Source organism: Osmia lignaria, chromosome 5, assembly GCF_051020975.1.
Source record: "Osmia lignaria lignaria isolate PbOS001 chromosome 5, iyOsmLign1, whole genome shotgun sequence".
Taxonomy (NCBI): domain Eukaryota; kingdom Metazoa; phylum Arthropoda; class Insecta; order Hymenoptera; family Megachilidae; genus Osmia; species Osmia lignaria.
Genome location: NC_135036.1, coordinates 11,322,171 through 11,338,701, shown reverse-complemented (window position 1 = coordinate 11,338,701; position 16,531 = coordinate 11,322,171). Strand labels below are relative to the sequence as shown.

At 40.2% G+C, this 16,531-nt stretch overlaps 1 protein-coding gene across 6 annotated transcripts in view; it reads right to left on the bottom strand.

Annotated features, from left to right (window-relative positions):
• LOC117605036 (venom dipeptidyl peptidase 4) overlaps positions 1-16,531 on the bottom strand; it is a 110,579-nt gene that overhangs the window by 87,101 nt on the left and 6,947 nt on the right. For 4 of the 6 annotated variants that reach the window (XM_034325817.2, XM_034325815.2, XM_034325818.2 and 1 more), the window contains one exon: positions 8,024-8,228. The exons of 1 other annotated variant lie outside the window; for it this stretch is intronic. In XM_034325817.2, the coding sequence (XP_034181708.1) occupies positions 8,024-8,228 (205 nt within the window). Of the gene's footprint in view, positions 1-8,023; positions 8,229-14,641; positions 15,125-16,531 lie in introns of all 6 variants that reach the window. One more of the 6 variants, XM_034325814.2, reaches the window with a different exon arrangement.

Here is a 16,531-nt window from a genome sequence, read left to right as displayed (position 1 = left end):
CTATAACCCGTCGCGGCGGGAGCTGCGTGTTACGAATATGGTTATTAATTCCGGAAAGAGTAGGGTGAATAAATTTTCACGTTCGGCAAGATTTATTCCTACAGCACGCGCGGAATTCCAATGAATCTCTTTCCTCGTTTCCCTCTTGTTTTTCCGCGCCGAAAAGTTGGATCAACCAAGTGGGCGAAGTCGTGGCATAACAATATGTTACATGCAAATTAAATAAATTCCTCCTGAATAAGCTGTTGCCGTTTGTAAAATAATAATTTCACTTCTCAATTTAGTTAGTATTCGACTTAGTTTTCACGGTGACCGTCAACGCGTGAAGAAAAATGTCCTCCGCAGATATCGCGACGATAGAATTTCAGAAATTTCATGAAGAAAGAAAAGAAAGAAGAGAATGGAGCAGCAAAGTTCCATCAGGAAGGATAGAAAGGGAAAGGTCGGTACCGTGTCGTAACCGTAACCGAACCATATTTCATCCCTCGAGAAACAAGCTATAGTGAAACTACTATCGAAACCTGCTCCCAAGACGTGCCTTAAAACTCGACCGGCCAATTACGCCACTTATGGAGCCACTTTATCATCCGCGAAGATTATATAGGATTTTAAGGCCTCCACGGCTTATGGGCGATAACAATTTTTATCGAAGGTTGGAAGGGTAATTGCCAGGCTACGCGAAATTCCCAAGCTTCCACACGACCATTAAATCATCCCGTTAATCTTTAATATCTCGCGATCGGCCGTGAAAAAACATTTGAAAAATCCCTTCTTTATCCGCCAATGTTATCTTATCAAGTAGAAATTATACAATGTTAAATGAAACGAGTAATAATTCTTTTAAAAACAATTTTTTCTTTGACCGTTCACCAGATATATCCAAGTGTTTGTTCGATCACCCTGATTCCTTTGATCGATCGTAATCGGCACTGTATCGTCATTAATTAAGCCTATTTCCTTTGTTCCATTCCAACAGAACGAACCGAACGGAAGTGTTCCTTTGATCACGGGCAAAGTTAAACGAAACCATTTTATTACACATCCGATCCCATTCGACGAAGGAATTTTCAATTATCGAGACCTCGTTACGCTTCTCATCCGACCACTTACAAACACCTTTGCTCGACGTTCCTTTTAACGCCTTTCACGACGAACAGAGCATCCATTATTTCAAACAAAAATACTGAAACAATTACAAGATAGAGGATTTTCCTAGAGGAACAATCAATCGATTCTTTGATCGTGAAATATCTAACGAGATGATGAAACTTTTCGAAGATAAAATTTCTTCGCCAAGAAGTTGTTCCTCTCGTTAAAGAAATTCGGGGGGGAGAAGAAACAAAAGCGGCAAGTGCAAGAAATTAGAGATCCCGTTAGGCACAAGAGAGGGTGGCAGTCGGAAAAGCGGAGCGGAAGATCGTTCGAGGGAGAAGTTTCGAAGCGAGAGGTAACACAGTGGAAGAAACGGGAGAGGAAAAAGTATGGAGGGGATAGAAAAGAAAAAGGGGAAAAAAGAAAAGCTCCACGCTATTTTAATCCGAGAGTGAGTGTCCCGGGCTAGAAGCGGATTTAATCAACGCCCATTATGCGCGCCCTGGCTGGAATGATACAGTTTTGTTCGAATTTCTTCGGTACTTTTCGCGCCGACGGCTCTGAAAGAAGAGTTATCCGTGCTACGGCTTTCCAATTACCAACTGGAAACTTATTCCTCTGCCCTGGTTTTTACTTTCTCTTTCTCTTTCTCTCACTCTATCTGTGTATACTATGTTCACTTGTGCTCGCTACTGTTCAAGCCCTCCCTAGTTCTTCTCGTCGTCATCTTTCTATCGCGTCTTAATTAACGACACCGACTGAAGGGGATCGCACAGAAAGCGACGACGATTTCACTTTTGACAGAGCTTCGAACTCGCTGCTTCCGTGATTTCCTTCTGTTTCACACCTGTTATATAGACTTCTCCCTAGCTTCTGCTTCCCTGAATCTTGTTCGATGAATAGCTTTTGTCACGGTTCCACCGTAATACACTGGCAAACGAATCGCGACAGAACAAGTCGCGGCTTGCCAATGAAATTAATACAATAAGATATTTCCAATTTGGATTTCCAATCCTTTGCTCAAGAATTCGCTATGGATATACGAATGATTCCACTTATTTATGGTGATGCGTGTGGTAGAAATTAATCGTTCTAGATCAGCATGTTCCGTAAAGCGTTCAGATTGACCAGCGGCAAGTATTTACCGCATTCGATCGATACAGATTAATTGTAGGATTATCCCTTAATCTGACAGTAACGTCCGATTGGTTGGCAATAGGAATCGCCTGATGTTTACTTAATTACCAGCTCAGCTATCGCACGATTGCATCGCGAATGGGTGAACACGATTATGAATCAATGTTACAGGTCGCTTAAAAGATGCAAGCTTATCCTCTACCCATAATATGTTCCCCAATCATAAATTTCTAATAACACGACGTTAAATATGCAACAATTAAATGGTTCGTTCGAATTACTACCGAGAAGGGTAATTAAATTTTCAGTAATAGTAATATGCTTAAATTATAAATCCTACGAATAAATAATTCTGCGAGAAAAGAACGCGACCGTAAAGGGGTTAAAACGAGGTGGAGCAGCATAAAAATTCCCTTAAATTCATCAAACAAACTTCCCACGTTCTATTTTTCGTAATTAAAAGAAAAAGGGAAAAGAGAACAAATTCACCGTCGCTGGAAATTCGGTTAACAATGAAAAACGGTCTGACGAATCGAGCCATCTTTCGCGATCAAACGAACAGAGAAAACACATCTCGCTTTCCACGTGTACGTGGTTCGTGTGTGTGTGTGTGTGTGAGAGAGCGAAAGAAACGGCACAGTGGGTGCAATTACGGGGAGAACGAGCAGGAAATTAATGCCAATCGATTTCGCGAAGTCTGCTAGCAAAGGTTCTTTCAAAAATGAACGAGCACGAGTCCATTCCTGTCGCTTTTTCCCCCCCTCGCGTAACATGTTCTTGGTCGTATGGTAAAAAAGCTTCTAGGTCGCAAGTTGAAGACGAAGATGAAAACGCGGATATACGGTACTCGAGATGACGGAAACAGAGCGAGGAAAGAAGAACAGCAGTCGGAGACGAGTTGATTGCAGCAAGCAACGATGTACGGATGGAAGAGAACCAGAAAGGTATACTCTATGGCGGTAATTATGGTGGTTGATGAGAGTTTCACGCTAGGCTGAACCGCAGCCACCGTCGACTACCCCGACCAACCCCCCTTTTTCATCCCCCTTGCAAAATTGAGGTGACTCTATTCGAGTTCGCTGGATAAACCGTGAAGCAACCAAAGACGAATTCACCCTGTACGTGTCAATTGCACGCGTGTTGGTTAATCATCGCGAAATCGCTATGTACTGATTTATATCGAGGCTAATGGAAAACATCTGAACGCCATGTAATTTGATTTTCGGTAAGAGAAATCTCAGGCTAGTTTCACGAACGAACAGCTTCCAAACAACTTGCCTTCCATCTCTAGTATATATGTATTCCCTAGCACCGTTTTTACGACTGCTTCAGCCGCGCGATAAGATCAAAGCAATTGCTCGCAAATGTCCTCTTCTTTGCACGGGCCGAGGGCTGCCTAGCGCACTCTATGACGAACAGTTCGCAAACTGCTTTCGAGCTGTTTACGAACTTCCTTGTGTTTTACGTTTTTGCGTATCCGGCACCAGGAAACTTTGGCCAGTTCTTCGCTTAACTTATGTCCCTTTTCTCTTTAGTATTCGCCGCCTTCCTTCCCTTCTTTCCCTTTCTTCGACACCAATGAGCCTCGGTAAAGTCTTCTTCAACTACCCTACTGTTTTATACTTTACTTTCACCGCCTAATACCCCGATAATCGTTGAAGGGACGAATGCGAAAAAAAAGAAAATTATAACGAGAAGGTTGAAACACAATTTTCCCGAGTTATTATTTCTGCCTCTTTTCGCCGTCCTTTCTGAATCAACGAACCTCGCCAGGAGATAAATAAAAAGCTGGCAAGCGGTTAAAAATAGAGGATGGAAAAGTGTGCGGTCAGAACGTTTCCGCGCGAAACAGCAACAACGTTCTCCTTTCGTATTTACATTCGTTTGCAAGCGAGCACTCGACGATTCCCGGTTGAACAAAAGGAAAGAAACGATTCACGGTTGGAGAGCGAAATTTCACGGGTCAAAATTATTGCGCAAAGATTTTCGTAGAGGCCATAGAAAAAACGAGGTCGAACCAGAGGACGATAATCTAGGGAAAATGAGCTTTCGGAAAGGAATGCGTGTCCTGGTGAATATGCGTTCGTCTGTCAGATATTAGAGGAGAGTCCTGGAGAAAAAATGCAGCCTCGAACGCGATGGATCGTGAGATATTCGACCTGGAATGAGCTTGGCTCTCGGATAATGCAAAAGGACAACGCTGTCGGTGAATATAATTAATATTTAAGGAAATAAAAATGTACGGTAATAAGCTCCATTGTCGAGCTTAATAAAAGAACATACTACTTGGACGAGAGAATTTTTTCACCTACAGAATTCTACCCTTTATAGTATACTTCATTTGAGTTGAAATTAATTTGGAAATAGGAAAAGGAATTGCAGCCTGCTATTGAGAGTAGAATGAAATTGGATAGTAAAGTTTGAAATTAACATACAGCTGTTCCATTAACTGAATTGCAAGCGGTTTTAAGGAGAAACACTTACAAAGTTCATTTTTCTTACCCCTGTGTTTCTTCCCGCGAAGTGTATTCTGTTAGTTCTTTTAATCTATTAAAATTTGATGGTTTAATGGAATGAACGCGGTCACAAAGAATGTGTAAGCGACAGAGAAGCGACCGTAGTCAGACGCATTGTTCGCCCGAAGCGTTTCGCTCCCTTTAATTTCTGATATCTGGGTCACTCGGAAAATCCTGCCGAGTAAAAATTGTTCAGCTTACTCGTGAAGCTTTCAACCTGTTCGTACGTGTTTGCGAGATTGCACGCGCGCACGTGACGGAAATAATAGAATAATGCAGCTAACATATGCTTTCCTTTCCCTCTTTCTTTCCTTTTCATCCTTTCAGAGAGTCAATTTTATTTTTCAACGACACTCGACAATTTTTCAACATACAAAAAAGTAAATGATTACCAATCAACACCGTCAATTTGTATTTCGCGTTTAGAAGTTGATTTTATGGGCGCCACCCTTTGCATAGAACATTACGTTTGCAATTAATCTCAGTGTGTTTGAACACCCATGTGTTAGGTGGCAGTAATTGTAAATGTTAACCCCTTCAATATTTGTGTTACGAGATCGTTTTCACACTTTCACTGGCACAGAGAACACGGTCATATCTAACACGCAACATCGAAATCAAAAAACTGAAATATAAAAAGCTTACTTTAAATCCGTCAAAAATTAAAGTGTAATCGATCAACTGGTAAACCTCGCAGAAAGAGAAAGAGCTGAGAACGAACAGTTAATGAATTTCCTCAACGATAAGCCTGCACTCTTAAACGATTTTACTCGTGAAGGAAGAAAGAATTAACTTCGGTTAATGTCCCTTCTCTTTTCGTTTCAACGTTGTTGTAGACACTTAATACCCAAGAGCTTTAATCAAACTCGACAAAGACGTTTCGGCAGCTTTTGGCGATAAGCGGATGCTGCGAGATGATGGAAAATAGATTGTTCGCAGGAATAAACAAATTTAATTATTAACGCTAAAAATCAAAGAGTTCGCGCAGTGTACAAGTTGACGTCAAAGCCTTCTGAATCCTTAATTAACTGATAATCTGGTGTACAACAGGACAGGGCGGGTATAATGCTGATGCATCGTGGGTGAAATTCTATATGTCGGTGTAATTAATTTTAAAAACTGGCTACTCCGTTCGAGCGATAGCTCTCCGAGGCAATTTAAAAAGCACATTTCGGTAAAAACTTTATTATGTACTGCTCTCTCTATTATCCCGTCGTTATATTTTCATCGACGGTAATTCAAGCAACATCGTTCCTAATGGGTTACCATCGTTACGTGTTAAAATTTTATACCCTTGCAAAAACCAGTGAGAACGAATGAATTTCGGAGAAGAATTTCAAAATTTTCGAAAAGACTTTGAAGTTTTGTTATCCGCTAAAGCAAAGATACAATCTGAGCATTTTGGTGATGAAATTTTTCATATTATCGATCGATCCCGATGATTTATCTTTGAATTAGCTCCGCTCTCGTCGCGACGGCCCGCGGGCTCGTAAATGGAAATTCTTCGGTCGAGTTTGACACTCGAGCATTTATAGACATTGTCGGAAGCATTGTGCGAACGTTCGAACCGTTCGGTCCCTGAGAAACTTCACTTTCACCGCGGAACAAAGATTCTGTTCGCTGAATTAATTCGGCGTGGCCGTGTTACGAACTTGAAAGTTTTCGCTTTGAATTCAACGAAGATTGTATGCTCTGGCTATGTATATACGAGAGCACATCAATTTCCAAGCGTTTTACACGGCATGGCAATCGTGCCGCACGAAACACAGGCTTAAAGGTAGCTCTAATGAAAATACTTTGAGAAACAGTCGAATCGCGTAAACGCCAAAGAAATAGATATATAAAAGGCGGTGGAATTCGCAAATGGGAAACTATTACTCGATGTTTATCGTATCGTAATGGATCTGCAAGGATTGCTGCAACCCTAGAGAGATGCAGTTCAAGTGGTCCACATGCGACCACGTAACAAGTGATACGAATCGTTCTGAAGAGAAAATTTTCTGGTTGAGAAGGAGACGACAGTAAGACAGAGAGTAACTTCTGGCAAATTGCCCGAGGCTCGAGAGGCAATCATGACAAGGCACTGAGCCTGTCAGCTATTGGCCAAAGAAAGGCTGATCATTTTAGAGAGTAGAGACTACTTCTTGAAAGTTAAGTATCAGCTCGAGATATTTTTCTCTCTTCTCTCTGTTCCGAACGATCCCCTCGTCGAATTATGTTCGTAGTAGCTAACCATCTAAAGACATTGGCTGGGTCAATCGTAACCAGAACGGTGCACGTCTCGAATCTATAGAATTTTTATCCGTAGCATAGATCGCGGCCATTATTTCCCCGAAGAATATTTCATTTCCGTTGAAAACCGTGTGGTAAGTTTCGTCTTTGTCCCTTAGAAAATTCCGTTCCTTCGTGAAGAAACAATAAAATTCCACGGGAAATTTTCCTTCCTATCTGAAAAAGCTCGCTTCTCGACATCGTTCGCATCGATTGTCATAGTTATCGTTGTCGCTGATGTTCAGCTACGCGGGAATCAAAGGAAAAACAAGGACGAAATTAATTCTGCTACGTGACCGTCCACTCATCAAGGCGTAATTCAATGATTGTTGAAAATGATGTTTGCCATACGTAATGGCGCAAATCGATAGCTCGTATAAGCAAAGGGAAATTAACGTTGTGCCATCCGGTACACAGGGAAACGTGTACGCTAGATACAGCCGGCATCGAAACCCTCAATTTGCGGCAATAGCCTGAGCCTCTCCCAGCAAGGGACGACTCCCGCCCAGATCCATGATCCCTCGCTCGCTCTCTCTAATTACTGCCTACGTCAAATTCCCTCGATTGCAAACTGCTGCGTCGGACAACCGCAATAAAGATTTCACCGATTAATCGGGATTTCGCAGTTGTATCTTTACCCCTTCTCCACCTACCCTCCCCAGATCGTTCACCACTACCCCTACGCTAGACCAGGACACGAGGAAGTTGATACTTTACACCTGGATAAACTACCAAATACAACAGCTATTGATCCTAGTTTGCAAATCTGTTTGTCGAATTGCAATTTTAATCGATCACCGATTGATTAAGCATCATTGAACTTTGAGAATATGTATGGGGTTTGTATTCCTGTTTAAACATTAAATTTTCTATATCGCAAACTACTCGATTCTCGAGCAGTTGAAAACAAGCTCTCCACAGTTCTGATAGCGAGCAATTTTTCATAGAACGAAGCCACTCAGAGCAAAGAGGGCTCTACGTAGCCGGAAGAAATATAAGATATTTACCGCTGATCCACGTGCCGTTGAAGCTCTTTGGAGATAACGAGCCTGCGAGCCATTCTTCAAGGAAAATACCAGGTGCGCTTGGCGTTCTCGGGCTTCCGGTTAGAAGAATCGCCGCTGCGACGACCAAGCCGAGGACGACGGCAACGACCAAGCCACCGGCTAGCAAACGCCGCCAATTTCTCTGCTTGCTCTTCGTCATCAGGTCCTGCAACAATCACATCAAACAAAGTTAATGCCTATTCCGGTTTCCAGCTCGCAACAGGCGTGTTATTCATCGGGGGAAAAAAAAGCCGAAACGAGATTCATCGCCTTTTTGAAAAATTTCTTTTCAAAGATGTACAAAAGGATTAAAAACCCAAAGGATTTTTCAATTATGGACCAAATAAAAAGAATTTTAATTTACATATATGATCCTTTCAACGCTAACCATTCAAAGCATGATGGTTGAAAATGATGGAAAGCAGGTTAAAGAGAAATTTTTCAAAGCGTGTCAAGTGTGTTGTATAAGCTTTTACAGGAACGAGCACCGATCTAATGAGATTTTCTTTTACCTATAGGACTCGGCTCCACTTTTCGCTTCGATAATTCCGTCAATTTTTACTCTAGAATCGACTCAGTCGGGTGTCGCAACAATTCTCCTCTTTTCTGTTTACCTTTCGAACCTTTTTAACGCGACGTTCAACTTCCCTGATGAGAACTTGGTTCGTGCCATCGAAAGCGTTTCGTCGAAGATAAAAGCACCTTTAAGCTACGTTCACACGAAACCATCGATGACTTTTTATATCAGAGAATAAGACCTACTGTAATGACAATAAAGAAAAGAAACAGTCTTTCTTCGAATGAAAACTCAAAACGAAAAGCAGATAATCCTGAAGAGAAAATTTTAATTTCCATCTGGATTCTGACAATTTCATTGGAAAACGGTCAGTAAGGATGATTAAATTCCATTCATCGTTGGTGTGAAAGCAGCCTTAGGCTTCCACGCGCGATCAACTCTGAATGCGAGACGATTCGAAGACCATTCAACGGGAATAATCGTCCCGTTCTCGCCAGAAAATTGAAACAAATATCGATCAGAATATTCAAAGTCCTTGAACTCGTTCGCTAACGCATTGTCTAACATGGTAGCAAATGGGAGACCATTTTGAATCGTTTCATTTTTCAATTTTCCACCCAACGTAACTAATGTAGCAAAGGTTTCCTGGGAGAGAAAGAGAAAGAGAAAGAAAGAAAATGGAATTTTGAACGATCATGTCGCCATTTTATCGTCGCTTTTATTACACGTGGTTTCCAGATCGACGAGCATTTTCATTTTCCCTCGTTACTCTTTAATTCTCAAAAGATCGTTCATTTTTCTTTGGAGCAAAAAAAAAGGGATAGCATAATCCGTAAGACACGTTCAAATGATTTATAATGGAGGAAGGATCGCTACAATGCATGGCTGAACAAACAGAGTATCCATGATAAAAGTGATCCTCGTCGAAGGGTCTGTTTAGCAAATCCTGCTGTTACTTTTCCTTTCCGTGGACGATATTTCAGCGTTTACGAAAGCCTCGAGCAAAGCGGATTTATGGACCGTAGAAGGCTTCGTATAGTAAACGATACCTGTATCTCTTCCTCTCTCTTTCATCGGTGAACAGAAAGTCATTCAGGAAAATCTACTAAACGTGACAAACCACGAGAACTAAGGAAATCAAGGATTTCCTTCCTCGACATTTCTAAAACGATTTCAATTTCCTAAACCAAACAGATATTTGATGGAACGTTTAACGAGACATACTTCCTTTCTCGATAAAATAAAATTATATAACAGCGTGAATTAAACACTTCCTATTACGATGGAATGGTTTTACTCGAGCACTAATTCCCTTCTGAAATCTACTGTTGGAAGAAAGAAGCTATTCTACGTAGTTCAATTCTAACATTTCTGCTGCTCGTTAATTCGTCGAGGGAGATGTAACATGTAGAGAGCGAGTAATATAAAGCGTCGGATTTCGAGACCCAAGAGATAAGTTTCAGACGAACGTTGAACGTTTCATCTTGTAGGATATTCAACTTTATGATTTTTAAAGGATTTGCAAAGATTTAGGTACTTTCATTTTACACTTCAACTATACCTATGTACCTCCTCCTATTTCAAATCCGACGTTACATTCAGTTATAGTAATAACAATATTTTATATACCCACTATAAAAAATATGACTATTATTAAGTTGTCGAGCAAAGGGTATAGATTATATAGGTAGGTACATGTAATTTTGTAACAAGGAACGAATGATCGCATATGGACCGGTAAACCTTCTTATAAGGGTAATTGAGGATTCGCAAGGTATTCTGTAGAGACGATAAGAAATATACGAGCGAGACGTGAGGTAATATCCGGCGAATCTTATCGTGGCCCTTGGATTCCATATTCTTGGACAAGTAACAGCCCTACGTATCTTTTAACGTTGCGACCTGAACGATCCTCGACATCGTGCTTATAAGCCTCCTTTATCAAAATTAAATTTCACCCCCCTATGGACACATTCATTCTCGGTAAAGCCTGTTACAGCTAAGAGGTGACGAGAAGAGCTCGTTACGAAATTTCATCCGACGAAATAATTATATCTCTCGAGTTGAAAAATACAATGTCTGATATTTTCGATATTTTAATAATACAGCTTCGAGCCGTATCGAAAAAAAAGAGAAAAATAATCCGAGATGTCTGAACTATTCAAGAGACAGCTTGATTCACAGCGAAGGACACAGAAAGAGGACCACGTCTCGGTATAATTTCATTTATCTAAATTGATGTAACTACACCTTTTTCGACCCTTCAAGAAAATCGACCGGTTAACGGTGGATACGACCGTCTGCGAGCTCCGCGTTTAAAGTGCTTCTAACCATTTTTTCTGATTTACGCCTAGCCTGCCAGCCGTTCAGATTTATTAGACCTTCGCGTCGTATAAAAGCGTAACGGAGATTCGAATACGCTAAGAAAGGAGATAATTTATACGACGAACAATTACTTTGTTACCTGGTTCAGAATATTTCCAATTTCAATGTCCAATTAATTTTAATTTTTAAAACAAATCGAAAATTAATATTTGCATGAAATGAAATTCGAACATCGTTACAATGGTCGTAATCTCCCTTGGGAAATATTTTAAATTAATATTTGGACAAATAATTCGTTGTTTAATATATATTCCAATTATTCGTATGTTTTTGTTTATCTCGCTATTTCCAATTGCAAAAATATTCATTTTCGTAGAAATACCATTAGGAGAATATGGATGCTGACTGTAATCGCTTCGTGATTTCATTTAATATTACAAGTAATGATTCGGCAAAAGTCTGTATATAATTAGAAAGTACCGTAGAGACTTTCGTTTGAGAGAAAGTACATCGGATTCGCAATTTCTTCGCGCAATTTTCGAATTGAATAGGTCACCGAAGTTCATACAGCATTAACTCGAACAGTGATCGCGAAAGCATCGTATTAAGAACGGTGAAGTACCGGTACTTCGGTATTCAGAATCGGGAAGAGAAAGGATGCGATTCAGTACCTATGCCGATCTTCTAGTGAAAGCCAGCGAACCGAGCCAAGATTCGAAGAGATGTGCTCACCCTTTGAAGATTAATGCCCCTTTCACACCGAAACGAACCAGGTCATTCGCGTGGTTCATTGTGCAACTTCCCTGATACTCAATTAGCAATTGATTGAGAACCCAGCCAGATCATTATCATTTATTAGCGAAATTTAAATCCAATTTGTACACAGAAGACACATGAATATTGCATTATCAAAGAACGCTTAAACAAACGTTTTAATGGCAAAACGTAATTAACATATCATTTCACGCGATCATTGGACTTATCTAATTATATATTTGGCAACTTCTAAAGCGGCATTGTACGCTTTGCAATTATACCTACATACGTAATCGTTATATTATTAAAACGTTTAATTGCTGAAATAGGATGTCCATATGTTTCCAACTAATAATTGCAAACCTAACAGTAATTGGAACTCAAACGCAAAACCATTTATCCAATTCATCGAGACATCCAACTACGCAAATTTTGAAAGCCTGGTTTACCTCGATTTATTCACGATATAACATTCATTTAAAACCTAACATTTATAACCGCGCTGTAACGTGGTAGCTACAAATTAATTGTTTATTCGAATAAGGAAGACCGGTAACACAGAAATAATTAACTGAATATAATACTGATAAGCGGAGTACACGACTCGAAATGTAATATCCCTGAACCTTGTTGTATAATTGAAGTAAATTCTTCCTTATGACCGGGGCTTAAGTACAGAAGGAAGACTTATTAAATAACTCTTGGAATTCTCAGTAGGATCATTGAACACTCAACGAGGGAGTAATTTATAACTGGAAAATCCGATAATAAATGACCCATTAGCTAGATGCTTATTTATTTCTATCTTTCGATTAGCCTGAAGATTGCACGCACACGACGAGAATAGAACGTTATTAGAGTCTTCCTACTGTTTTTTCCTGAAATGATAGTATCGACTAACAACCGTTCGTTGCAGCAGAGAATTGCACGATGGATCTCAACCTTGGCGACTTTCACATGCATACATTACCCAATGTGCAAATTTGGCCCTGAAGAAACGACCGGTTCGAGAAAGGAGTATTCAACCCGTTTGCCAATGTCAACTGTGTTCCATCACGATAATTGTTAGAGACAAAAAATTGATTTCAGTCTATCTTTCTTATTTTTTTTGCAATGCACGGTGACTGATATTATTCCGTCGGCCAATTTTCAGCAGAACAATCACGCGACGATCTTTCATTACGCATTAGCTTACAGGACATGTTTTTACGCGATTGTAAATCGAAATGCCAATAGCGTGAAAACGCGCATTCGCTGGCTACGCGTTTCACACAGTGTCATTATTAATTGAGTTTATAACGGTAGAGATCGGGATGCACGGTCTCGGAGGAATGTTTCACGTGACACGTATTTTCCCCCTATTCACGTTTACGGCTTGTTTCCATGTAATCGTTTTATCGGATTCGTGTCAAGGGTATGAAAAGCATTCGAGCCATCATTTATTAACCAAACGGTGTACGCGTTGCTTCAAATGTACTCGCGTTGTGTTATCTCAAATTTCATTAATTAGCAGAATGCAGGAAACGAGTACAGAAAAATTTGTTAAAAACGAATCTTCCTCCGCTTTTAACTTTGAATTTCAAATAACTTCAAATTTATTTGGAATTTTCGAATAACGTAAAAATTCAAGCCTCGAATTATTGCAAGAAAATGCTTGGAAAATTTATCTGGTTCGCGGTTACAACTTCAAATAAATCGCGCTTCAAGTTGGACGAGGATCCTGAGCGAAATGAAAAATTAAACTTCTACATTAATCCCGAGATTCTAGAGGATATCCCGTTATTCTCGATTCCGCGGTTTTTGATTTCACGGGAAATATAGTTACCAAGTAATTTAAGTTCAAGATAATTATTACAGCTAGCAAATTTTCAACAGAAGTTATCACCGCTGGTAATTAAAAACTTCACTGGAGGTACAGAGAGGAATAAAAATATAAACTAACGCGCCGTTTAATCGTTCGAGAATGTTTTCAAAGAAAATACAGAGGAGAATGTCAAGATAATAAAAACGTTATTTAAAAACGAAAGATTGCAATCGAATAACAGCGCCATGGATTATATGACAAACGTGGAATAGAAGAGAAAGGGGAAACGTACAAAAGGATGGTTCGATACTCAATAACAATCTCCGCCGTTATGAAAAAGGCCGGGAGCAACCTGAATCACCTAGTGAAACGCATTCGAGTTCAAAGTTTGCACGAGACACAATCAAAGCAATGCTTTTTCTGCAGCTATCAACTGCAGCATCGAATCTCATGAACGTCTTCGTAAAACGATTGACTGGATCTCCTTCAACGGGCAAATAAAAAAATACCCGGTACGATGTACGTCAAACTATTTTCGATGGTGATTCAACCAACATAAGCGTTTAAAATTTCAATGCTACGTGTCAAGCGGTACGCGTAAATTAATTATTTACAGTCCGATAACGACTGATTCTCATTTTCTTATCTTAGCTATTTACAATTAGCTTTTTTCGCAATCGTCAAACTTGATTAGACGCTTAAAACGATGGTTGGTACGCATGCGCGGTACACGCAGCACGAAATTCCCTTGCACGCAACGTAACGAAAAGAGAAAAAGTTCAAAATTCCCCCCGTGAAATTATTACGCGAATACGCACACGTTAATTAAGCCATAACTTGGTTCTCTATCGAATACGCGATATTTAACGACTTCGTTTTCGCAGATTTACATCGTCGAGAGGTACGATTAAAAAAAGAACCCTTAACGTTCACTGTAATCCCGCGCCAAAATGGCGGCCATTGTAACCGCCGTTGGCCAACCTATTGAAATCCTTCGTAAATACTACGAAGAAAACGATAACAAGACCAAAGTAACGTACCTTGAGAGACGTATAAGGATAATCGGATTAACTCTACAGGATTAACACAGCAACGCGTGTTATTCGAGAAGGTGAACTGACAAGTGGTACATACGTAGGTAGACAACATGCAGAAAATAAGAAAAGTGAACGCTCACGTGTCGGAAGTACCGGACTGGGCACCGCATCCGTAAGCCTGGAGATTGACTCAGCCTGGTAAAGCAGGATCTTCTGGTAGTAATTAACACTATTCTGGGTAAATTATTGCACAATTAATTGTTCACAGATGAAAAATATCACGATCGAATGGGAGCGTACAATCGTCCGTCCGTACGTCGCGCGACTATCTCCCTCTCTGTCTCTCACATGAGAACTATTCGCCGGCCGAGTTCGGCCGAGTTCGGCCGTATTCGGCCGTTCTCGGTTTTCTTCGCCGGTCTCGCTTGAGTCCCGTAGAAAGGAGAAGTTTCATCATTGCTTCCTCGTTGTTTGGGTCTGATTTCCTTTGTACGAATTTTGCTCATGTCATGATCTCGTTCAAATCGATATTACCCACTAGTTTCCGATCAAACGTTTCACGGTTCATTGTTCCGTTTGCAACGAGCACGCTTGTCCATGCAATCGCCATTGTTGCTACATTTCTGCCGATGAAAGTCTATTTTCATGTAGCCGTCCGACTCACGTGACAATGGAAACGGCGTGAGGTGAAACAGGGCAATTAAAATGTGTAATGAAACGTTGAAAATCGTAGGAAAATTGCGGCGTTAAAATGAACCACGCTATATAGCAAACGCAATTTTAATCTTCGTTTATCGCACACTCATTTTTCACATGTATGCTTGCCACACTATGATTTAGAGAACCCCAGTCCGTTTTTTTTTTTTTTTAATTTCCATATTCAATCAAATACTCGAGAATTAGAACATTTTATTCTCATGAAACTACATATCCTAATAATAATAAAACATGTCTTCGATTTTCGATCGTATCGTGATTCAGTAAAAATAAAATATTTTCTATCCAATGTTCCAAGCAAAAATTCGACCAACAGATAACAACGTTGCTCTATAGTTTCAACTGGCGAAACAATAAATTGAAAACATAATTCGTAAGCGAGTTTCACGTGTCTCCCTTTGTTTCGCGTTTTCGTGCTACGCGTTCCGGTTACAAAGTTACATACGTGAACAGGCAACCAAACATTTCTCTTGTCGTTTTTATCATCGTAGAGAAACGTAATCGCATATGTACGTGGACGAAAGAAGAAGGTTTTCACAAATTTCCCAAAGTATTTCAACGAATGAACGGCCAAGCTGTAGTCGCTTTTCAGCCCTTTGACGGGCATAAATGTTTCAAACGGTACTCGTACGGTTTCAACAGCTTTACAAAAAGTGTTTCAAACTGTTACCGATTACCACTCTTTTTCCACACGATAACTCCACAAAATATCCTCAGGGATGTTAAATGTGTATCGCGATAAAATTGTTTCAAGAAAGAAAGTCTTTTATTTCCTGCGGAGGCAACGATTCGTTCCAATCGACTTTCTACCGATCGAGAAGTTTTCTCTACACTTCTGCATTAGGAAATTTGAATAACCAATTTCAAAATGTGTTTTCCACTGCACAATCCTTTCGTGTGCGTCCTTTTCTACGTTTACCTTCCTTCCTTGTGAGAACGAGTGTCGCGTAACCGTTTGAATAACGGAGGAAATGCAATTCTTGCGCTCTTGTGCAACAATTGTGCAAGTACAGTCGGAAGTAAACCGTTGTTCAAGAAATTATCACTCAAACATTTACACGATCTCCCACTTATTCGAGAGGCGGTAGGACGAGTGCATTCAACAGAGGTGTTTGTAAACAGAATTAAATCGGGGTTAACGCGAAGAGAAAACGATATTTTTCGAGCATTTAAATAACGAATCACGAGTATGCGCAGGTGTAATCGAATCGAATCGAAGTGAAATGAAGCGAGGTAAAAGGAATCGCACGACCTGAATGTTCTTCCTGGCGAAATATTTTTACCAAACAATCTTGAGACCCGTTCACACTGAA